This window comes from Haemorhous mexicanus, chromosome 15, assembly GCF_027477595.1.
Source record: "Haemorhous mexicanus isolate bHaeMex1 chromosome 15, bHaeMex1.pri, whole genome shotgun sequence".
Lineage (NCBI taxonomy): Eukaryota > Metazoa > Chordata > Aves > Passeriformes > Fringillidae > Haemorhous > Haemorhous mexicanus.
The window spans coordinates 4,793,993-4,817,562 of record NC_082355.1 but is presented as its reverse complement, the minus strand read 5'-3'; the positions used below and the strand labels follow the sequence as shown (position 1 = coordinate 4,817,562).

General features: G+C 44.5%; 1 protein-coding gene across 1 annotated transcript; it reads right to left on the bottom strand.

Annotated features, from left to right (window-relative positions):
- Window positions 1-1,167: 1,167 nt before the first annotated feature.
- LOC132334445 (uncharacterized) lies at window positions 1,168-23,479 on the bottom strand. Its single transcript, XM_059860518.1, has 16 exons — window positions 23,101-23,479; window positions 21,395-21,739; window positions 20,814-20,864; window positions 18,820-18,899; window positions 18,506-18,562; window positions 17,963-18,077; window positions 17,637-17,676; window positions 17,176-17,267; window positions 12,531-12,671; window positions 8,545-8,886; window positions 6,642-7,022; window positions 5,911-5,991; window positions 3,710-3,765; window positions 3,034-3,106; window positions 2,536-2,566; window positions 1,168-1,809 (listed from the first exon to the last, which is right to left on the bottom strand). The coding sequence occupies exons 1-16, from the start codon at window positions 23,147-23,149 to the stop codon at window positions 1,737-1,739; spliced, it is 2,007 nt and encodes a 668-aa protein (XP_059716501.1). The 5' UTR covers window positions 23,150-23,479; the 3' UTR covers window positions 1,168-1,736.
- Between the last annotated feature and the right edge of the window lie 91 nt (window positions 23,480-23,570).

Here is a 23,570-nt window from a genome sequence, read left to right as displayed (position 1 = left end):
ACTTACAGCTTCCCTGCAGCCTCCCAGGGCTGTATTTTCACATGGCTGATCAGATCAAACTCACTTTGCTGGCTCCCATCTCTTCTCCCCTTGTGCAACTCCCCAAAACCAGGGCTTTTAAGTCCAGCCAGCACCACAGCAAATGTGCTAGAACCTTCCCAAGTGAGAGCCAGCTCTGCTGTAATGAAGTCATTAGTGAGGAGCTAATTAGTAAGAGCAAAAGGATTGGCCCAACTCTGCCAATTGGCAGCTGCAATGGAGATATTGTTGACTTAATTAGCAGGTTTAATTGGGTGGGGGAAAAAAGGCAAAAAGAAAAGTTTGTGTTTTTCAAAGGACTTCATCAAACCTGTTTGGGATTTTCTTTTTTGCTTGTTTCCTTTCATTCCCCACAGGTTTGTGTGGGATTCTGGCCTATAGGTGAGAGATGCCAGGTCCTGTGCTCTGTGCTGGGGCGGTGACAGCACAGTCACTGGTGTGGGACAGACACAGTCTCAGCTGAGCAAACCCAGCCTGGGAGCCCACAGGCCATGTCCCCTGTCTGGGGACTCTCCTGTGCCTCCCACAGCACCTCCAGAGCAGGGCTCTGAACCCAGGAGACCCCGAGAGGGACCCCAAAGAGGAACCTGCCCTGCCTGCCCAGCTCACAGCAGGCTGGAGAGTTCAAGAGTCTCACCACAGCCCTGAGCACAGGCAGAGGGGAAATCCAGAGCTGCCAGACCCTGCTGGCTTCTGAGCCACTGCTGTTCCCACAACGGGCCCTTGCTTCAGGCTCTCGTTGCCCAGAGGTGCTGAGGCTGGCACTGGTGAGCTCCAGGCAGTGGAGAGAACAAACCCTGCCATGGACTGGGATCTGTCCCAAAGCCACTGCAGCAGAATGGGTGAGGAGCCCAGGGAATTGCACAACAGCTCTGCAGTGCATCCATCAATGATCCCAGCCTCCATGGACAATCCCTCTCCCTTAACAGATTTATAAAGAGTTGCACAGGGGTTTGTGGGGGCAAGGTAGAGAAATTCCCCCCTAGGTTGGTCTTCTGGGCATTCTCCCACCTCTGCTAATGCTGCAGTATTTCTTTGGAGAGCTGAGACAGCACACCAGTCATTTCCACACCTGGGAAATACCTAACTTCTGTTGAAATGCCTTAGGATGTGGCATAAAAAGTCCAATTGCCAGCAAAAAATTTCAGAGTTTATTAACATATTCTCCAAGGGTTATTCAAATATGCTGAATCACAGGCAGTAGTGATACCCCTTAAGTAATTGGCATTTTTTATTTAAATCACAGCATTCTTGGTGCTTAATTTTTCTGCTGATTACATAAAAGCATTAAAATCTGTATTTTATGATTCCTTTTTTTTCTTTATGGCAACTTGAAGATAGGCAGCCTTCCATGTGATCTCTTCTGTTCCCCAGAGTACAAGTTGTATTCAAGGAAGTGCATTAGTAAAAATGGAGAAAAACAAATTCCATTGTGCAACACGGTGCTGGTAAGAAGGCAGATGCCAGGAGCACCCATGAATAATGCATAAAGCCCCTTCTCAAATAAGCTGCTTTATGCAGTGAGTTTTAAGGGTGATATGGGAAAATTTGCACAAAGATTTTAAATTTTCATAGTTGAAGCTTTGGCCTTTGTTTTATAGCCAGTGATATTTTGAGGGCTCACAAGTATCTCTCAGTGCAGCATGGATCAGGCCCTTTTTATTTCCCATGGCATCTGCAGGTGATGTAGGAGCTCTTCACAGGGAAAAAATGTTGTTTTCTCCTTCAGCACCACTGAAAACTTTGTCAGTCTCTTCTGGTGGTCCAGCACTGCAGTGAGAAGCACAGATCACCATGGATGGGGCAAAAGGACATTGCTGCTCCAGAGCATTCTTTCTTATTTGTAACATCAGCAAATTGCCATGGAAATGGAAACCTGAAGTTATTGAGCCCAATGACTGCAATGAAGTAACTCCATTTTTTTACAGCAGGGATGTATTTACCTGGCTTGCATCCTTCTCATGGATAGGGAAGGGTTGTTTGAACCCTGTGATGGCAGCTGCAGGGTAACTACCCTGGGATTCAGAAAAGATTCTCTCCCCAGACCCTGTCTCCCATGTAGAGCAAGCAGTGAAGGACCAGTTACCACTGAAAAATTATTGGTCTTTGGAAAAGGGGTGATGGATTTTTTTTTCCAAGATAAGCCAAAAGATATGAACTTATCAATTACATTTGCACAAGGTATCATGTCCTGGTACTCAATCAAAACTAAAAGCAGATGAAGCACTTCCTTAAGCTATAGTCACTACACTGCAGTAACTGTTGCTTCACTTCTCCATTGCTTTGGGTTTCTGTTCATTCCTACACAGCAGCAGCATCCAGGAACCACTACTGAATTTCTGGAGTGAAGTTACCTGAAGTTTCCCCCTAAAACAACTTTGTTAATCAGCACCACAAGCCAATATTGCACCTGTTAGAATCAGTGGCCAATATACCTTCCTGTCTCTAAGAAAAATTACACTGGAACTTTCAATAGGAAATTACAAAATGGATTACCTTTTTACTATAAACTTCTTTGTCTGTTTACCTGGAAGCAAAATAACATTAACGTTACAATGGCAAAATGAGACCTATAATTCCAATGTATCTGTCAAACGAGCTCAGAAGCAACGACAGCAAGTTGCAAAATTTCTGTGGGCTAAGCAGGAAAGAAAGGATCCCATCCTGATTTCAGTTACACCAGTGTTTTTTGGGAGCATTTCCAGGAAATTATGGAGCCACTTAAGTATAAAGAGAGAGCCAACAGGATGAGTCAGGCCTGCAAGAAGTGAGGGAACATGTTCTTTGCACAGGCTGCCTCCTGCTGCATCCCCCCCCAACTCATCCTCCCTGGCCCCCTGATGCTGCCACAGCCCTGGAGGAAGGACAGCAACTCCCACAAAATGAGCACAGCCCTGGCTCCAGGACCATGGCAGAGCTCCCAGAACAGCCAGGGACTCAGCAGGACATGTGCATCAGGCCAGCATCAGAACCATTCAGCTGCAGGATACTCACGTTTCCAAACCAGCAAGCCCAAAAGGATGGATCCCACTATGACACAGGCAATGACAATGGCAGAGCTGGGAAACTGGAAGGGAGAAGACAGAGACTGAAAAGGCTTTGGGAGCACATTTCCTTCAGAGCTATTTGCACAGGAGGGGCTGCACTGCTGCTCAGAGCACTGGGCTGCAGTTTGCAATGCTGCTCTGAGCTTGCCTCTACAAAGTGCTGAGAAGAGACATCGAGTTGATGATGATAAACAACATTAATTACCCTTTCAGTATTTAATAAACCTTATTCTGAAGTACTGAAACCAGATTCAGCCCATTTAACATGAACTTCTCAGTAAGGTGCCCAAAGTAGAAGCAGGAGCTCAGCCACCCCCATCCTTCTCTTAGAGACAGGGGGAGGTGTAACACCCTCCTAACTTGCCTTTTCCCTCGATGTTACCTCCCCTCTCTCACAGGGATGCCAGGGATCAGTTTTTTCTGAGGTGTCCAAGTCAAATGGAATGCTCAGGCTTTGGCTCTAGCCACTGAAAAGAGGAACAGGTGTTCCTGAGCTCTAAATAAAAGTTCAAGCCACTGTTTGCCAAAGCTCTCTCTGTAGCAGAAATACTCTGAAAATCACTTGCATGTCCTGCTGTCCTGATTTCTATTCAAACACTCTTGAAATTTACAGGAAGTTTTACCTTATCTCCTCTGTCTTCATATTTCCCAGCATTGCCATCTGAATTTACTGAAACCTCTGAAAATGAAAGAGATTGAAATTATTACTGGCACAGCCACCTGAAGGAGTGAGGGCTGCAGTGGCTGTCACTGCTTCACTTGAGGAGTAATGAACTCTCAGGGAATGAGAAAGGCAAAAGCACCTTGCAACCAAAAGAGAAAGATCAGTTTCCACCACAAATGGTGGCTGAGGAAGCCATGGGAAGCTCCAGCCTTCATGGAGAAAGAGGAAAACCCAGGGACACCTTCACTATCCCAGTTTGCTCCAAGTCCCATCCAGCCTGGCCTTGGACACCTCCAGGGATGGGGCAGCCACAGCTTCTCTGGGCAACCTGTGCCAGAGGCTTCCCACCCTCACAGGGAAGAATTTTTCCTGATATCCAATCTAAACCTACCCTCAGTCAGTTTGAAGCCATTTCCCCTTCTCCTGTCACTACACATTCTTGTGAATAGTCTCTCTCCAAGATATAATCCCATTGCCTTTTTTTTTTTTTTTTTTACTCTTTTGAGTAAAAAAAAAGTTATCCCATTAATAACCAAATCTGCCCCAAATATCTCAGTTCTGACCAGCCCCCTGTGAGAGCTGAGTTGATGTGTCTTCACATCCCATGTGCTTGTATTTTATCAAAGACATGGACAGAGCATGGGTAGCTCATGCCAGTGTAAGCAGAAATTTGAACAGGAGTAGAAAAGAGATTATGACTAACAAGAACTCCAGCTAAATAAAATACAGCTGATAAAACCCTAAGAAATACTAAAAATCCCGGGGATGTGTGAACATTGCATTTTGTCAAATGCCTGTTTAATGACACTCCATTCTTTCAGAGCTCTGTGCTTCAGAACTACCCCAAATCCACAAGAAATGCAGCTGTAACAGTGACAATGCAGGCCCAACGAGTCAAAGTTAAATTTTAGCACCATGTGCAGCCTGGCTGATGGGACCAGCTATTGCTGCTCACTTGGATACTTGAAAGAACAAGGATATTTTTGGGGTCTGAAGTATGGTTGGTGATGGCAGGGTTGTAGCTGGGGGAAAGCAAGTGAAGAGAGAAGAGACATTAAATCAGAGCCTGCTCAGCAGGAGCCATCCACCCCAGGCAACCCAACCTATCTGCCAAAAATTGCTCTTGGAGATGGAGGGCCCTTCACCCTGGGTTTCTCTCCTGCTGTTCTAACATCAGTACAATGTTCAGCAACAAATCAGCCTTCCCTTGCCTTACAGCAAGCCTGAGCTAGGTGCCTTTTGTGCATTATTTCACAGTGTGAATGAGGCAGAGTCAAGAACTGGACTTGGCTTATGGCTCTCACCAGACACCAGCAAATTGTGCTGCAGCATTTTCACACCTTGTGACAGTTCAACACAAGGTTTTGCACGGGGGGGAGTGACTCACCCTGACAGGGTACATCTTCTGCTGTTACTGCTGCTGTGGTGGCTCTTTCCAGCTCACTGACACAACTCAAGCTGCCCCAAGAATCCTGGAGCTAAGACCCTTTGTAAAACTTGATATTTGCAATGATAAAATACAGGATTATCCATCACACCAGAAGGGTGACAAGTGAGACTGGAGTGAGAAACCCTCACAAATGTTCAAGGGACCAGTTTAGTCTCTTCTGTGAGCCCTCTCCAGGGGCATCAAGGAACTCTCTTTCTGCTGTAAGTCTTTAGGTCTATCAAAAGAAGACCTGCAAAAATCAAAATACTGTGGGTATTTAAAAATTAAGAGAGCCATGGCTCTTACTGGAACTAGAAGGCCAAATACAACATGCCATCACTGAATTTTAGCATTAAGTTCTCTGTTGGGGGCACAACACCTGGGAAAGATTTAAAATGGAAATCTCAACGAACTCATAGTGATGAAAAATCAGATATCTGAGAACTCAGTGATGTTGAAAAGTTTGGGTTTTGACTTCTGTCAGACCCGAGATACCTGACAGTCATGAGTTATTCAAAACCAACGTGCTTTGGAGGTATAAAAATGTGTTTTTCTCAGCTGTTGTTACACTGTGATTTCAAACAATTTCTGTGTGGACCCCAGACACTGCAATGAATAATCATCAGTATGTGTTTGGTGCACTCTTAAGAATACTCAACAGTTTTGTTGATGCCAACTTTTTAATTTCTCTGAACAAGCAACTTCTGGCCTTGTAATGTTATCCTACTCACCCCTGGCTGACAACTCTTCCATCAGGACAGAGGTGGTGGCTTCCTCTGCACTTGGAAGTGTACCTGGGAATTCAGTAGTCACTGAAAAAAAGTAAAAAGTAATGCTCATAAAGATCACTGATTAGAAGGCTCTCCACATGGCATTCAACTCTGTGCAGACATCAATCTGTGGAAATGAAGTCAGTAATGTGGATGAAGTAGCAACCCACAAATGGTTTGATAACCATGGTTTGATCAGGTCACTCTGATCACTAATAACAGCAGCAGCCTTCACAGGAGGTGAGACTGTAAATACTCAATTTTAAACATGCTTTGAATTGCCACTATTTCTCAAGCAGAACATACTCTAAACAAAACTTTTCACCAGGCAGTTTCAATTGTCTTTCCCAAATCAAGAAAAAAAATCAGTGCACAGTTAAGTGAATCTCTCTTACTCCACTTCAGGTGCTGGGCTTTGCATTTATTTCTGCTGTACTTCATGAGGTTTCTGCCACATTATTTCTCCTTTGCAGGAAGCCTGACCCTCTGCTGCCTTGGCTGTTCACCCCAATTTTGCATTATCTACAATATCTGACCTGTGTTTGCCTAAACCCCCTAAAACACACCCATAGGCATCTCAGAGAGAACTTCCCAGGTATAAATATAAGTACTGGAGAGTCTCTATGATGCCAGCCAGGCTAACACAGACCATCTCTGCTGCACTGAAAAAGGGAAGGATTGCTGCTGGTTACCCTCTGTGCTTCCAGGGAGCATGGAGCAGAACATGTCATCTTCAGTGGTCACATCAGCTGCTTGGGAAGTGGTTGGAAAATCTGGGGGAGCACTCGTTTCCACCACAGTCACAGGAAAAATAGCATTTTCTGTCCCAGCAATTGTTGGGGGAACAGAGGTCTCCCCTGTGGTTACTGCTGGAGACTCGGGGACTGTGGTTGCTGGTGGAAGGGTGCTGGTTGTCAGCAGGACTGTAGTCTCTGGTGTTGGCTGGAGATCAGGGGTTGCTTGAGGAGCAGAAGTTGTTTCTGTAACATATTCAGTGAAAACAGGAGCTTCTGTCGTGGTGGTGGTGGTGGTGGTGGTGGTGGTGGTGGTGGTGGTGGTGGTCACTGGAGGGGCTGCATGGAAAAAACACAGCCAAGGGAAAAGCCAGGTCAGAGCATTCACAACCAGCCCTGAGGGAAGCCAATGCAGAAATTAATAAAAATTATCTGGCTGCTAAAATACTGAAAATGAAGGTGGGAGAGTTACTATTTTAATTAGTTTAAAGCATGACCAGTCCAAGAAATTCACAGATTTACAGATTTGCCCTTCTTTTACCAGTCTCAAACAACCCCTCCTTGACCTTCTTGTAGAAGTGGAAGGGCCAGAACCTCGTGTGGTAAAACCCCAAAGCTTGAAAATTTTGTTATTTTGCTTTTCAATGTCCTCATAAAAATACAATAAATAAAACAGCTCCATTTTCCAGCTACAATCTTCTTGCTAATTTTTGCAACTGGTTCATTTTTCATGCCTGTTGCCCTCAGCCTCAGGGGCAGACAATCAATTGCAGTGTTTTTCACCCTTTCTCCTGCTGTATTGTTTAAAAAAGACAAACAAATATGCTGTGAACACCAATTACGCTCTGTAAAAGCCAGGAAAAAAATGTTTTTCTGCTTTGTGGAGGGTGTGTATCATCTCATTTTTTTCTGTGCAAGATTTCGCTTTATCCTGCATCTCAGAAAAATAATAGGAAGGGGAAGAAGCCCTTCAAGACTCTGAGACAAAATTTCCACATATGTGGATGTTGAGGACCCACCCTTAAGGGGAAGGAAGCACCCTTAAGGGTGGGTCATCCTAATGTGTTTCCTTACAACATGAATGAGACTAAAGTCTTCAGTGTTGGGGTGAACCTCAAATGAAAAACTGAATTTCATTCCAATGGCTCTTTAAATTATAAATCCCTTCTTAATTCCATCATCTTTTAAAAAGCCAAGCCACGCTACACAGCGAGAAATGAAAGATTCATTTGAAAGGCAAAAAAAAAAGGGTAAAATTTAGGGAGTTGTTTTAATTTAAACTGCACATTGACTGTGACTCAAAAAAAAAAGACTGCATGTGGCACTGGGTGCAAGGGTTTAGTTGAGGTGTCAGGGAATGGGTTGGACTCGATGGTCTTGAAGGTCTCTTCCAACCCAGTGATTCTGTGTGGATTCTGTGATCTCCCTTGAAAAATACGTAATTTAGGAAAAACACCTTTGTCACCCTGATTTTTTAAGATTTTCTAAGCCTTCTGATGTTTACATTCTTGTAGCAAACTTTCTCACACACTTTCTGCAAATAACTTATAGTTTTGCATTCTTTTGTGGAGGAGGAGAAATTTGATGGACTGTTGGTTTGTCCAGTGTCATTGGAGAGGTGGCACTGTCACCCTCCAATCCACTGTCACTTTTGGAAAACTATAAATGTTGGGGTCAGAAAATAAATGTTCCTTATTCCTTCACCTTGAGAGCAGCCTTGTGTGCGCTTGTGTTTTTTCACGTCCTGTAGTGACGCACCTCTGGCCAAAATAAACCAAAAAAGCACAGAGAGACCCCAATTTTCAGTACCCAAGGAGTGGATTCTCCTTGCTGGCCGTGTCCCCAAGGTCCCCAGACCCACCTCTGGCCACCTCCAGCTGAATGTTGCGTTTGATGTCGTTGAAGAGGCCGGGGATCTCCACGCGGCAGCAGTACACGCCCGCATCCTCCGCCCTGGCCGACCCAATGGTCAGGGACACGTCTCCAAAGGCAACATACCCACGCAGGCTGTACCTCTGAGACACCCTGAACGTCACCTTCCTGCCGCTGGTGTGCAGGATTTTGTTGGTGCACTTGGAATTGGGGCAGGGGCCTCTGCCCCAGCACATGTCGGAGACGTCCTTGCGCCGTGTCACGCGGTAGGAGCAGGGCAGGGTCACAGGCTGTCCCTCTGTCCCTCGGACGGTGTCAGACGCCGTGGGTGCTGCCAGGGAGAACAAGGAGAGGGAGTGCTGTCAGTCTCTGATGGTGACTCTGCCTACACAACACAGTGAGTGAACAACCAAACACTCCTGCCTGCAGGCCACAGTGCTGATCCCCAAGGCTTCTCCTCCATCTCATGCCCCGAGGCACTGCAGGCAACAGCCAGGAGCTCTCAGGCTTTGCTCTGCTCCTTGCTCTGGTCCTGGCCAGCTGCTGGAGAGAGGCTCATGAAATACCTCAGATACATGGTGAGCAAGGCAGGGGTCTGTCGCTGGCAGCCCAAGCACAACTGGACCTCTGCAAATGGAATTTGAGAACCCTGCTCCCATCCCATCTCCTCTCCTAGGAGACTGTTTCAAAGTTGCTCAGAACCCTGTTGTGAAAGACATCTGGTTTTCTCAGCCCACCGTCACCAGCTTCAAAAAGGAAATGCTGTCACAGTTGCCTTTCACTGACAGTCTCAAAAGCAGGGTCCAAAATTCCTATTCATGTGTGAAATTAGGGCCTAATTAAACTGGCACAGCAGTGGGATGTGTCTGTAGGAACCTGTTCTCAGAAAGTGCACTGAGCAAGCCCTGCCAACCAATCCCACTTACCTTGTGGAACTCTGTCTACAGAGAAACTTTAGTTTTTGGTGTTTATCAAAACACCTTGTCCTAGGTTGACTATATGATGCTTTTATCCCCAATCGTCTCATTCCGTTTATGCTGAATAGTAAGTTTTGCACCTTTAAGACTTGCTTCAAAGATTGAGGGGGGGAGAGGAGGCGCGCAGTTTCTTTTCAGACACTGAACTCATTCCTACACATTCCTGCTTCTGGACTGCGTGTTTCTGCGGATGAACAGACGGCGGGACAGGGCTCTCTTTTTTTTTTCTTGCTTTTTTAGTTAGTTTAGCTAGCTGAGGCAAAGAAGTTCCCTGTACTGTGTTTTTTTTTTTTCCTTTTTTTCCCCTTTCTCTGGACCTGTTCACACCTGCTCTGGACTGAACAACCATAAGAGCACCAGCAGCTCGCCTCGGTGGGCCGGGCCGGGCCTGGGCCATGGCATTTCCAGCGCCGGAGGGACTGATAAGGGACTGAGTGAGCTGGACTGGAATCTGGGGAGGGGACTTTCTGGGTTTGTCATCTCCTTTGGAGCAGCAAGGGGTTTTATTGTTTAATATTAAGTTTTCTTGTTTAATAAATAGTTTTTTCCACTTTTCTCCAAGGAAGTATTTTCTCCTGGACCGGTTGGGGGAGGGGTGGTAGAATCCGATTTCCTAGGGGGGCCCTTTGGGGGTTCTCTCCCAAATTTGCCCTGAACCAGGACAATGCTGATTTTAAAAAAAGCACATACACACTTTCCTTTTCCTCTTACTCTTAGTGACCAGCTTAGGTTGGTGTTTCCAGCCAATGCCCATCTTGGCATCTGGTCTGAATATTTGCAATATGTTATTCCCTCTTAAATGTTTATGATGTTCTAGATTGCCTTCAAAGAGATTTCTTCTCCATGAGAGGCACTACACAAAAAAGTTCCCAGACAGGAACAAATCTTTCCTGGTTTACATTCACCTGGTCTGTGTCAGTCCTCCTGGTTTTCTTTTGCCCCCATGTTATCATTTGCACACTGTGGAGCAGGAACTGAGGGACTTGGGGAGCTACCAGACCTGTCCTCCAACCCTGCAGATCTGATGTCTCATGGCCAGCTTGCTCACCCCAAAGAGGACTTGCTGCTGCTGCTATTATCACCAGCTTTGGCCCTGGTTTGCCAAACATTTCTATTTTGCCAGCTGTTTGAATGCCTTTCCTTTTTGGCACTACTCGCAGGTAGCAAACAGATGCTTCCAACTGTGTCCATGTCTCTTTTGTTTTCTCTTTAATGGACTATTCCCTAGGTGAGGCTTTAGTCTGTGGCAGGCTGCCTCGTGACTTGTTATTGGGATGACATTTCAGATCCATTATTGCTTATCCCACTGGCAAGAGAAGCCAACCCATTCAGGTTTCCACAGCTCCAAATGCTGAAAGAATAGAGGCAGACAGAACAACAGGCAATATGGCCTGAAGGACAGGAGCTTCTGCAGAGAAAGGAAGGCAGGAGATGCCAGAAACTGAATTCCTGAATTCAGGCTAAGGCTTTGTGAGATGGTGGCTTTGGCCCCCGGAAAGGGAAGGTCCATTTGCCTTCAAACACCAAAACAGAGAAAACAGCTTCTCTCTATGGAGGCAGAACCAGACATGCAGTTGACCTTGACAGTATTTCTGTGAGAGGAAGGGCTTAGTCATGAGCAGGTTAACACATATTTTCAAGATGGTCCAACAAAGATATGTTAAAACTGTTGCTAGAATTCAGGTCACTGCTTCTTGAGGAGAAATGTGCTCATCTTCTGCTATTTCAGCACAAAAGCAGCCTCATTAAGCAATCCTTTAACAAATGAAAATTTGCCTGCTCTACTCTTTGAGAGAAGCAGAGCCCTGAACTTAGTAAATAAATAAGTAAATAATTTGAAAGAAGAAGAGGAAAGACACGAGGCATCAGAGTGTCTTCAGTGCAGTTTCCCTCTAGTATTCCTGTTAGAAAGTTACAGGTTTTGCAGTTTCAAATCCTCTTTCAATTTCTGTGAAGCTGATGTTGCCAACATCTGCCTGCACTGCAGCAGCCTGGATTGAACAGCATGAATGCTTATTTAATAAGGATTAAATGACTTACTTTTCAGGTGCAGCCTCTTCTACAGACTCATTTTCCAAAGGAAAGAGTAAATAGGAGGGAATGAACATGTCTTTGAAATTAGGAGCTTCCTGAGACCCTGCTCTTCCTGTGAGGGGAATCCTGCCCCTCTCCATGGCTCTGACCTTCCAGGCACCCAGGTTTGACCCAAGGCTCTGCCTGGTTACTCCCACTGAAGCCTGTGTGGTTTGCCTCTCTTAGGTCCTTCATCAGTGAGAGAGAAACAGACTCCAGATGTTTCATATCCCATCCAAAATAGAAAGGGGCATTCATAATTGGTCAGATCATACAGGTATACTCATATTTGTGTTCAGTCTCTCTCAAACCCACCCTCAGGGGAAGCTGGAACTAGGCAGTAATTCCCATAGCTGCTCTTGTAGCTGTCTTCTCTCCCACAAACTGGTCATTGAATGGAAAAAAACATTCATCCTCCAGCCAGGACAGAGGTTTGAGAAGATTTTTTTCTCTTGATCTATTCCTGGAATAATTTTCCTACTTTGCAGAAGATATTTGGAATCTTTGCCCTATCAATACTTTTTATTTTTTTCCTCACTGGAGCTTCTTTACTGATGAGATTGCAGAGGGTATGACTGATAAACAGAAAAGAAGCATTTAACTGGCTATTGAACCTCAAGACAACACATTCTCAGCATGGAGCTGAGTTAAAGAGCAGATAACAAAAAGCCATTCTCATCCTGCAGGAGCTCTGCAAGGGAAAAGAACAAGGGAACTAACATAGAGGAAACTGCACACATTTTTAAAAGTGAAAGAACCACAAATCTCAAGCAATGTTACTCATAAATAAGAAAATTTTTGATGTTCTATATACAATTATGATCTTTTTCACTGTTTTGTTTTCACAAAACAAGTGTTGCCGGTTTTCATTTGAAAACAATGTTAATTTCCTGAGCAAACACACAAAAAACAGGTGAAGACTCACCTATAAAGATCTGTATCATCATCATCCAGTAAAACAGCACAAAATGGGACATTCTGGCTGATGGAGACACCAGGGCAGTTAGTGGAAGGAGAGGAAACCAGATCTTATCCTTTCCTGAGTCTGAGTGGGTCCCACTGCAGTCTCATTTCTCCATTTCCAGATTTGACACGCTGTGAGTGTTTCCGGATAGGAACTGGCCAGAGGGGATCTCCTGCTGGGCTCGGGGCTCTGCAGCCCCACTTGGGGCACTGGGGGCAGTTCTGGGACACACAACTTGAGGACATTCAGGTACTGCAATGACAGAGCCAGAGGACACAGTCTCAAGCTGCAACAAGGCTGGATATTAGGAACAAATTTTTTATGCAAAGAGTGATAAAGTTCTGGAATGTTCTGCCTGGGGAGGTGGTGGAGTCACCATCTATCCCTGGGTGTGTTTAACAAAGCCTGGATGTGGCACTGGGTGCCAGGGTTTAGTTGAGGTGTTGGGGCTGGGTTGGACTTGATGACCTTGATCACCTTCCAACCTGGTGATTCTGTGTGAATTCTGTGAATTCTGTGAATGTGCTCAGATGAGGACAGCTGAGCAGGTGGCAGGGGCTGGAATGAACGTCCTGTGAGGAGCAGCTGAGGACTCCAGGACTGGAGAAAAAGGGGCTGAGAGGAGCTCAGAGCTCTCTGCAGCTTCCTGAGCAGGGGACATGGACGGGAAATGCTGATCTCTCCTCCCTGGTAGCCACTGACAGGACACATGGGGATGATTCCAAGCTCACCAGGGGAGGGTTATACAGGACATTGGAAGTATTTAGTGAGAGGGCAGTAAACCCTGGAACAGGCTGTTCTTTTCACCTTTCCTCTTCCAAGACATTCAGCATGGTACTATCACCAGAAATTTCAATATTCTATTTGCTTTGCCATTCCTTGGAACTCCAAAGGCCCAGTTCTGTTCCAGGGTCCTGAGTGGCAAGAACACATTCTGTGCTTTTACACCCCTAAACATTTGGTGTAGTCTCCCCTCAGACTTTGTCTTCACTTACATTTGCTTAATCCCTCATTTCCCATGCTTCTGCCTTCTGCCTGAAGACCCCTCTCTCTCCCCAGCTTCATTTTCTGTTTGCAAAGACAGCCTTGGAGGAAGTTGTTGCAAATATTTTGTTGCCAAAACCACATCCTTCCCAAAGAAATGCAACATCATCTTCAAGAAATACATTTCACTCCTTCTGACTGTTTTATTTTTTTCTGACCAATTGACAAATAAGTTCTCTGAAGTTCTCTGGAACAGCTAAGTAATAAAGCAAAAGTAATTCAGGGCAGTAAGGTCAGGAATGAAGAATTGCAGATAGACAAAATTCTGTGCAAATAAATATAGCACAGTGAAAACGAGTGCAATTCCAAGTTCAAATGATAAAATGATGGGCTGTTAACCAGTCATTACACTTTTAGTAATGAGATTTTGGGCTTATCATGATAGTCAAGCCCATGAAAATATCACCCTTCTGCTCGCTAGCACTGAAAAAAGCAAATAAAATGTTAGCAGTAAAGGCAATGAGTAAAATACCTAATTTTCTATATTCTACTAGGTACAGTTCATACAACAGCCCAGCCCCAGCTGCTCTGTGAGCAGAACTAATGAAAGCTGAGGTATCCAATATCCTGGAGACTTTTTCCCTGCAATGATCATGGTTTCTCCCATCACTCACCACCCAGCAGTGGCTGTGAGCTGATGCTCAGCTGATGCCAGTGCAGGGAGCAGCAGAATCTCACCTGGGGCACAAAGCTGGGTCATTATTCAGCTACAAATTCCCATGAAGCTTGTCCAGACAGAACTGGACAGTATGTCACAGGCAAGCAGGAAAGGCACAGGATGAACACAGCATCCTGTCAGATCTGTTTTTATAGCAAGGCTGGGCCAACTGCATGGAAAAAGACCATCCAAAATCCAAGTGTGTTGGGAAGAACGACAAACACATGGGGCACTTTCTGCTCTTGTACTGCTATCTACTGGCTTCTTGCAGGCAGGAAAGGCAGAGGTGTCTCAAAAAGGAGTTTCCAGCTCATCAGCCTCATCAGCTCAGTGTGCTGCCAGACAATCTCCTGATGGCTGAATGGTTTCCAAGTGCCACCTGCTTGTGTCTAAGGCTCATTTTGAAATGCCTGTTCCAAGATCCACTGACACAAGTGCAGGTAGAAAAAGCCCAGGCAGCTTATGCCTTTGTGGATGTGTATTACTCTGCATGCCCGAGGCAAGGTTCTTGCTCCACACCATCTTTGCAAAGTCTGTTTACCAAGCAGTTGCAGAGCAGAAAGATTTTGATTCAAGATTTTGGTTATCAGATACTCTGGAAATTTATTTTACATGAAAAACTTGCTGATGCAAGAATTAGTCTGAATTAGTCTGTAATATTAATTTCAAAATCCTTACAGACAAGCATCTTTTATGATTAGGAGTCTTAAGCCTGGCCCACAAGCTCCTTAAGAGCCTGAACAGTTGAAATCAGATGATTCTGGAGATCCCACATGTCTAACTCTGACCCCAGTAGAGACTGATTACATAAAACTGAGGAAAGCAGAAATTGCTGAGGATGTTTCCTCAGAGCCAGATCAGACTTCCTCCAGCTCCTGTCATGGGCTGGAGCCTGCAGCAGCAACATGCTAAGCCAGGCAAAGGAAAGCACCGTCTGCAGCAGGGGCAGAGATTGGGGTCAGTAATTGTAATTAATAGTCAAATGCAAAAATACAGTCTGACACCAGCCAGTCATTTCTGGATTCACTACCTTCTTACACAAAGCTACACATGATGTGAAGACAGAAAATGGCAGAGCTGGTTTTGTCCATCACTTTTCCTGGCCCTGGGATCAGTGATCACCCAATATCTGTGCTCGCACTCTTCAGTCAGCCATGAATTCACCTTCACCTTTGCAGCCTGCTACAAGAGAGAGCCCAGGGGAACAGAGATCACGAGTGAAAATCCAAAGCACTCCAGGATCACCTGTCCCAATTTGCTTTCCATTTCTTCCTTCCTCAGCAGGATGAGCCTTTTCCTCCTTTGTGAGTCTGTGCAAAACCACTCACCTGCAAGACCCCACCTGAGCCAGACCCTCTGTGACCCCTGGGGAAAGCACTGCCCTCCCCAGCCAGCCCCACCCTCCCATCTCCACCAGCTGGGACAAGGAGGGCTCTCTTCTCCACTCACCCCAGCTCCCCTAAAGCACAACCAGATTGTAGCCTCAAGTGTCTCAGCTGTTAACAGAAATACTTACTGATTTTATGCCTCATTGCATTGTTGAAATAATTTTGGATTTAAAAATTAACTCACTGGTAGAAAGTTTGTGGTGCATCTGTGAATTTTTCCTGTGGCAGCAGTGTCTGAGCTGGGTAATTCCATATTGCTGCCTAGGATGAGCTTCAGGACAAAATTATTTGACCAATATTTGGCAAGAGTTGGTGGCTCTCCTGCCTGTGCTGCTTTTCTCCTCTTTTCCCAACCTCTGTTTATAATGTGTTCTTAAAAACAACTGGGGACAATTATTCTTCCACTTAAAGGTGATTTGCTTTTTGTCTCTTGCTCAGCAATTCATACTCACAGGACTGACTCCATTTATTTATTTATGTAAAGTAAACCAAAGTTTAGTTTTGCAGAGAATAAAAGCTGAGGCACATCACTAACTGAGGAGCAATAGAGGAAAGGCACTTTGCCACAGATGTTTCCCATTTGTGAGGTAAAGTCCATCAAACACATCCGACATTCTTAGGAACCAAGAGTTGTTTGCTATCTAGAGATGTGTGAAGGCAAGGCCAACTTCCAGCTAACATTTTGTACAATGTCCATGATTTCTCTGCAAGCTAAGAAAATCACTTCATTACCTTTACAAAGGCAGGGGGGAAGGTTCAGATTTTTTAGAGACTTTGAAGTGAGACTTTCTACCCCAAGGGCTTCTCAGGGTAAAGATGTGCCTTTCTTTCAGGGTAAAGAAAGCCACAGGAAAACAATTATGCACTTTGACAAAAAAACTCACACTTAGTCATAATTCTCTAACAGCACACAAGCTGTGACTTGAGGTACTGATGCTGTAGGCTTCAAGGATATCCCACGGGGGTGAGCAGCCACAGCTCCTCCAGATTTAATTCCAGGTGGACAGACATTAATATATTGCATTACTGAGCTGTTACCAGAACAGGCCATACCTGATTGCAATGGAAATACAACTGTGTATTAAATTACTAATACTACTGAGATTGGCCATGTGACCTCTTTGTCACACAGCTCTGAGATTGCTTCTGCCCTCTGATGGCACAGACTCTGTAGACGGTGGCAGATAGAATCCACAGTGAACACAGTTGTGCCCTTCTGGCACTTCCCCTTTTTTATTTCCAACAAGGAAGCGAGAATTTGAAGCAGATAATAAATATAATCATAACTTTCTTTAGGAAATGGAAAGTTCCACCAATGCCAGTTTTGGTTTCTGTCTCTGGAACAGGCTGATAAAGATTTTAATTTAAGGTGTAGCTTTTATTTGTTTTATTATTAGGATGTGATTAATGCTTCAGTAGTGCAGTCACGCTCAGCTGCTGAGCAGAGGGAGCAGCCAACATTTTGCAAACTGCTAATGTCCCAGCAATGACAAAGGCAGCCATGAATCCAGTCCTTAGTCCATGATATAAACATTTTCCTCTGCAGGATTCTCCTCTTCCAGGGCACTGTGGCTCCCCACAACCCGTGGCCTCTGAAATGCAACAAAGCTGCACAAAAAAAAGTAAAAAAACATGGTGTTGAACCAAAAACAGACAATAAAACCACAGAGGAATAGATCAACCAGCTCACTAGAACATGTAAAATATGCTTAAACTCGTGATAATGACTGATAATGAATCATCTTTCCACTTATGAGACAATTGACACCTGAGGTTAGCAAGCTCCCTAAGGTTGTGAACTGACAGTTTTTAAGTAGCAAAAACTAGCAGGAGTTATTAGTTTCTTTTTATAATATTTTCTATTAACTTGAGGTTAATAAAGAAAGCCAAAATATGTGGTGGAATGGTCAGCACACCAACATTTTTTTTCTGCAACCTCATTTGTCCTTCTAGCAAAAGCAGGAACAGAAAACTTACCCTGCAGAACCACCCATCTTCTTGGTGTTGTAAAAATATTCTAAGGACCATTCAGAATGAAAAGAAAGAAAGAAAGAAAAAATTAATTTTGTTTAAACCATTAGAAGCAAGTAAAGTAATCAGTTCAAAGATAAACTCAAGTGTAAGAAACTAAATAAGGGAACTTCAAAAATGTTTTCAGGATAGGAAATTCCCCTTGTGAACAGCCACAGGGGCCTCCAGGGACCCCAGCTCCCTGCCCTGAAGTGGGAGATGTGGCATCAGCCCCAGCTGTGGCTGGACAAACCTGAACAATCCTTGAGTCACTGCCTATGGAAAGTACTCACGTTTAGTGAGGAGCAGAGCCAGAATCAGGGTGAGCAGAAGGGCTGCACATGCACCAATCCCAATGTAGAGCCCATGCTCTGGGTGCTGCTCTCTGGGAAGTGATACAGACATGTTCTGCCAAACACAAGCCAAGGAGCATTAGAGGAACTGACAGCAAGAAGCTCATGCAACACCCAAAGGCCTTCTGTGTGTTTTGCAACTCTGCAGGAAAAGCATACCTGAGACCAAAACCTAATTTGAGAAACAGGCCCAGTTTCAAGCAGAATCTCTGCAACAATTGTGTGAACCATGCTGTTAAACAGAGCCTTTGAGATTTTCAGAAGATCTGAAGTTATGACAAATCCCATTTATTCAGGTTTAATAATACTTGGTGAATTTTTTTAATGAGTAAGATGTCTCATGATGTCACACCCTCCCACCTGTGCTGCAGGGCTCAGCAGGACAGACAGAGCTGCCTGTTTGACCCCTCTGCACAGGGAGTGCAGGGCAGCCCTGTGATTTCAGGTGGCCCAAGCTCCATTCCTGCCCACGTGCTGCCATACCTGCACGTTTGCAGTCACATCCAGGCAGTCTGAGGGGCCTGAGCAGGGAGTAGAGGCCTGAAAAGAAATACAAATGTTGCTAAAGCTCTTCCCCCTCTAGAAGGAAGTACTTTATGCATGCTAAGCAGGGTTTTTCCCCCCCCCTCTAATAATGAGCACATAAGCACTCTTTATGACCACTAAGCACGCAGACTACCAAACAATATTCTGTCGCAATCAGACAAAAGCAGTGGAAGTAACCTGAAGGGATGACCCAGTAACCTCTCAAGGCCCTCCACCCTGTCTAGGTGTGCTACAGCAAGGTTGATGCTTACAGACTGAGGAGCTTCTGAAGCAGAAACCAATGGCCAGGTCCTTGTGACAGTGAAGGAGGATTCACTGGTGCTGCTAGGACCTGAGCAAAGGCAAGACAAACACATCACTTGCACACAGAACTGTTCTGCCTCGACAGAAGAATTTGTACTGCTGAGTTGGGACCCTGAACTTCTGTGTGTACCAGCAGTCTGGGCTCTGCATATCATAAGAGGTTGGCGCCTTCAGAGGGCAGCACAAAACTCTGAATATTGAAGTTTCTGCTGTCCTTTTCAGAGCTTTGAACTCCTTCTTAGAAATACTTGGCTCTTGCTGTCATCTCCACACTGGCAAGGAGCAACTGGTCAGTGCTGGAGCCAAGAAACAGTGGCTATAGGATCAAAACCAGATTGGGATAAAAGGGATTTAAAGCCCATATCCTCTCCTCCTATGGGCAGGGACACCTTCCACTAGACCAGGTTTCACAGTGCCTCATCCAACCTGGCCCTGAAGCAAAAAATGATACATAAAGCAAGCTTAGGTTATCAGCTGAAAACTGATGAAGATTAGCTCAGGGCCTTGAAGAAGCACACGATGCAGAGCCACAGAAAGCAGGTGATACTTTTAAAGCTCCAGGCAGCTATACAGTAAACAGACTGAACAAAATGTGATGTATTTGAATAAGGACCAGCAGCACCTTTTGAGGTAATTTCCCAGAGCACAGCTGTTGGCCACATTTAAAATTAAGAGCCACAAATTTCTGTCTTATCTATCATCAGTCTCAGTTTCTCCATTTGTTGTCAGATGACATCAAAACCTCCTGAACACAAAATCTCCTGTTCCCTCTGTGCCAACCCCAGCTGGTTGCTTTTATGTTTTAAATTGTTACCCTTATCCCAGAAGCTTTATTTTGAAGAGGACAGGATCATCAGCTCCCACTGGAGATTCTAGATTATTTCTAAATCAGAGGCATGTGACCACCTGCCTTTTCCCACCTCCCTCAGTGTGAACATGCACACACTGCCTTGTATTCTGAAAACTTCAAACCCTGTTCCACCACCAGCTAAGGAAGAGGTCACTGTTCTAAGATTGGAATCAATGTTATTTGCAACTAGAATAGAAACTGTCTGAGAAAGTTTTCACTTCTTCTTCCAAAAAGGAAATGCAACAATTGTAACACTAATTTGGAGTTGCTTAGCTGAAAACATCCAAGATAGAGGGAGAAATACAAATGGCACCCCTGTTCTTTTTTTTTTTTTTTTTTCAGCATCCAGAGAATAAATCATTGCTACACCACGAGGTTTCTCTTGTGTAGTGAAAATTAAAGTTGTCTTTTTCAGATTGGAAAGATGCAGCTGAGCAGATTCATGATAGAAGTTTATCCTTTTGTGAAGGGAATGGAGAAAACAAGAATAGCTGAGCACTGTCTCTTCCCCTGCAGTGAGGGACCTCATATTATTAAATGTGCACAGAGGCTGTGGGCAGCCACAGGGACACACCTTACACCAGGATGGAACAATAATTTGGCACTGTGTCACAAAATTAATGCCATTTTTCTAACATCCTCCTTAATCATCTGCTGCTGACTGCTACAGGAGGCAGGAGCCTTAATTAGATGTTCTTTTGAGCTAGTCCAATAAAACAGTTCTGATTAAATAGTGAGTACACCCAGCTCCTAAAAGTTGTGGTTTACCATTCATGGGATGCGTTTCTAGAAGATGAGGTGAGCTTTTATACCACAAAAAACCCCAACAAACCAAAACAGTCAAATAAAAGTAAACCTTGTAGCATCACTAAAACATCTACCTAAGCATCACTCCTGGAAGCAGCTTCCTCCCAAGTACACATGTTCCTTGTGTATAATTTCAAGTAGAATTTAAATCCAAGTTCTGATCTTTGGTAATGTTTAATAAATTTAAGCCAAACATTTCTATCATCTATCATATTTTTTTCCTTCCTAAGATTCCCGATTTGCAATATGGCTTGTATATGCTATTAAACCTTGGATAAAAATTACCTGAGGTCTGTTCAGAGGTGTAAGTGTGAGGACTTGCAGTAGAGATCCTTGCTGATGTTAAAATACAAAACAAAATCAACACATAATTAACCTTATTGGGGATTTGTGTATTGAGAAAGACACAGTGTTTTTATAAGAAAAGTTTGCTAGCAAAGCACAAGTACATTTGTCAGCCACTTATTCTAAATGGTATCACAAGCAAGGGAAAAACTAAAAATCAAAGGAAGAATGCATAAAAAGCTTTTCTATACCAATTTTACATCCCTGGCTTTAATCTGGAATGAAGCAAGGAAAATCAAACACAGCTTTCAATGACAAAGGTTCAGCAATAGAGCTTTGGATAAATACTTTATGCTGCCCTTCCTTTTAAATTCTTTGGTGTCTCTAAGAATGCTCCATGAAAGCCTCATGTCCTTTTTTAACTGCAGTGACTGCAGTGCGATAACAACATTGCCCAAGGCAGCTTAATTGAGGCAGCACTAACAGCAGATGGGCAAGGTCCTCAAGGATGACTGCAGAAATAATTTCCACTACAACCATTGAAGTCCAGACCCAGGAGCAGAGCACTCCTCTGCACTCACCTTTCTGCACCACAACCTTGTGGTTGATCACTTGATCATTGAACCAGCCTGGGATCTCCACACGGCAGCAGTAGGTCCCAGAGTCTGCTTCCCTGGCGTCCACGATCGTCAGGGACACGTCTCCCCTCTGCAGGTCCCCTTTCAGCTGGTACCTGCTGCTGTGCTGCTCTGTCACCCTCCAGCCATCTGTCCAGATAATGGTCTGGGAACACTTTGAATTGGGACACCTGTCCCGACCCCAGCACATGGATGTGAGGCTGTTTCTGTTCCGGACCCTGTAGCGGCAGGGCACAGTGATGTTCTGCCCCACCTCTCCTATCACAATTAATTCTGATACTGTGGAGCCTATGGACAAAAAGACAAACAGTTATAGAGCACAGCGCATGTGGAAGCTTCTTGTGCATCTGGCATGTCTGAAACCTCCCATCTCTCAAAGAAGACCAGGCTTTGCTGGATCTGATTTTGCAGAAATGGATATTTGTGTCCTGGCAGGACTGGTGCAGTGAGGGATAACGATCAGGCCAGGGACATGTTCAGAGGAATAACATTTTCTGCAGCCTCTGCACATAGGCAATGAGATGAAGAGACTCTGTGGCTTCTCCTGAGCCAGGTGCAGTCTCTTGGCTCTTAACTTTTTCCTTTGTGTGCATTTAACCCAAGCCACACACACAAGGGAACAGTAAGACATTGACTTTTCTCAAAACCACTGTGGGAAACTCTCCCCTCCTTTCAATGAACTGAACTGCAGGTTTCATCTGAATGATCACTGCTGAATGAATTTCCTTTTCTCTTGCCTTAAGGTAGGTTTTGCCAATTCTTATTAGAAGAAATATTTCAGGGCTTTTCTGAGAAATATTATATATACTCTCTTTTTTGTTCCACTACCTTATTATCTCTCCTAAGTCGTACGTAATATCTAACTTGTTTGCTTCCCCATAAATTTGTCACGTTTCCTGGAGGCTGTCACGCTACTCAGGTCAAGACAGTGAGCCCTAACACCCAGTAGACCATTCATGACAGCAAAAAAATACACTAGAAATAAGTCTCTGAAACCAGCTTAATATGAAAAGGAAGCTCAGAATGCAACTTATCATAAAAGTCTTTATAAAGAACTACAAGAAATATCTGTAATACCCCTTTTCTTTCTACTGAATTTATCTTACCACCAAGTCTTTATTATTACCACTTTGCAACCTGTTGTTTCCATTGCTGTTGCCCTGAACAATCTAGGACTTCTCCCTCAGGATTTCAAAAAAAAAAAGGAAAAATTATCAATTTGTCCCAAAAAATATTTCATATGGCTAAAAAGCACCAGAAGCCACAGCTGATCTTTTCCCTGTCTACCTAAGCATTCATCTTCACAAAGCCTGCCAAAGTGAAATGTCCTTGTTTTACATCTTCTCTAAAACAATTCAAAGTTCTCTGCTCAAATCATCATTATCTAAAAAAGCCCATTAGTAAGATGAGCAGCCAGCCCAAGAAGCAGCATCTTTAAAACCACCATACCCTCAGCATGTTTCTGTTTCCCAAAGGAGATAAAGCCATTAGAACTCTATTGAGCCACTGTGAAGTTCTATTTTAACACAGAGAACTGCAGCCTCTGTGATGTGGCCACTCTTCCTTCTGCGAGATAAAATCCTCTTTGCCACCCTCAGAATCCCTGATATGTGTCACCCCCACCCAGTTGTTTCTGCCCCCTTGGTTACCTGTGAGCAGCACCAGGAGAACCCAGCTCAGGCAGATGTGAGCCAACATTCTGGCTGAAGGTGACAAACAACGCTCCTGTTCACCCCTCTCATTCAAGAAAAATTATCTTCTTTGTGAACTTCGTGTTTCCTTCTTAGCACATCATCTCCAGACAGAGCTGTGGGTGCTTCTCAATCCCCTGGGCTGTTTTGCTAAGGTTGGGCTCTTGTGCTGCAGCACAGCTGCTGGGGCAGGGCACAAGCGCACTGAGCTCCTGCTGGCGGGGCTCTGACTGAGAGGTGACAACACTTCACAGCACCACACAAATCTGCTTCTCGTTTTTTCCAGATCTGTTTGATGACTGTAAGTGAAACTTGACAGCAGCACTGAGCTGACACGAGTGTCAGCAATTCACTGCCCCAGACTGCTTCCCACACCTGCTTTTACCACAGCAGACAGGGTTTGGATATAAGATTACATAATAGGTAGC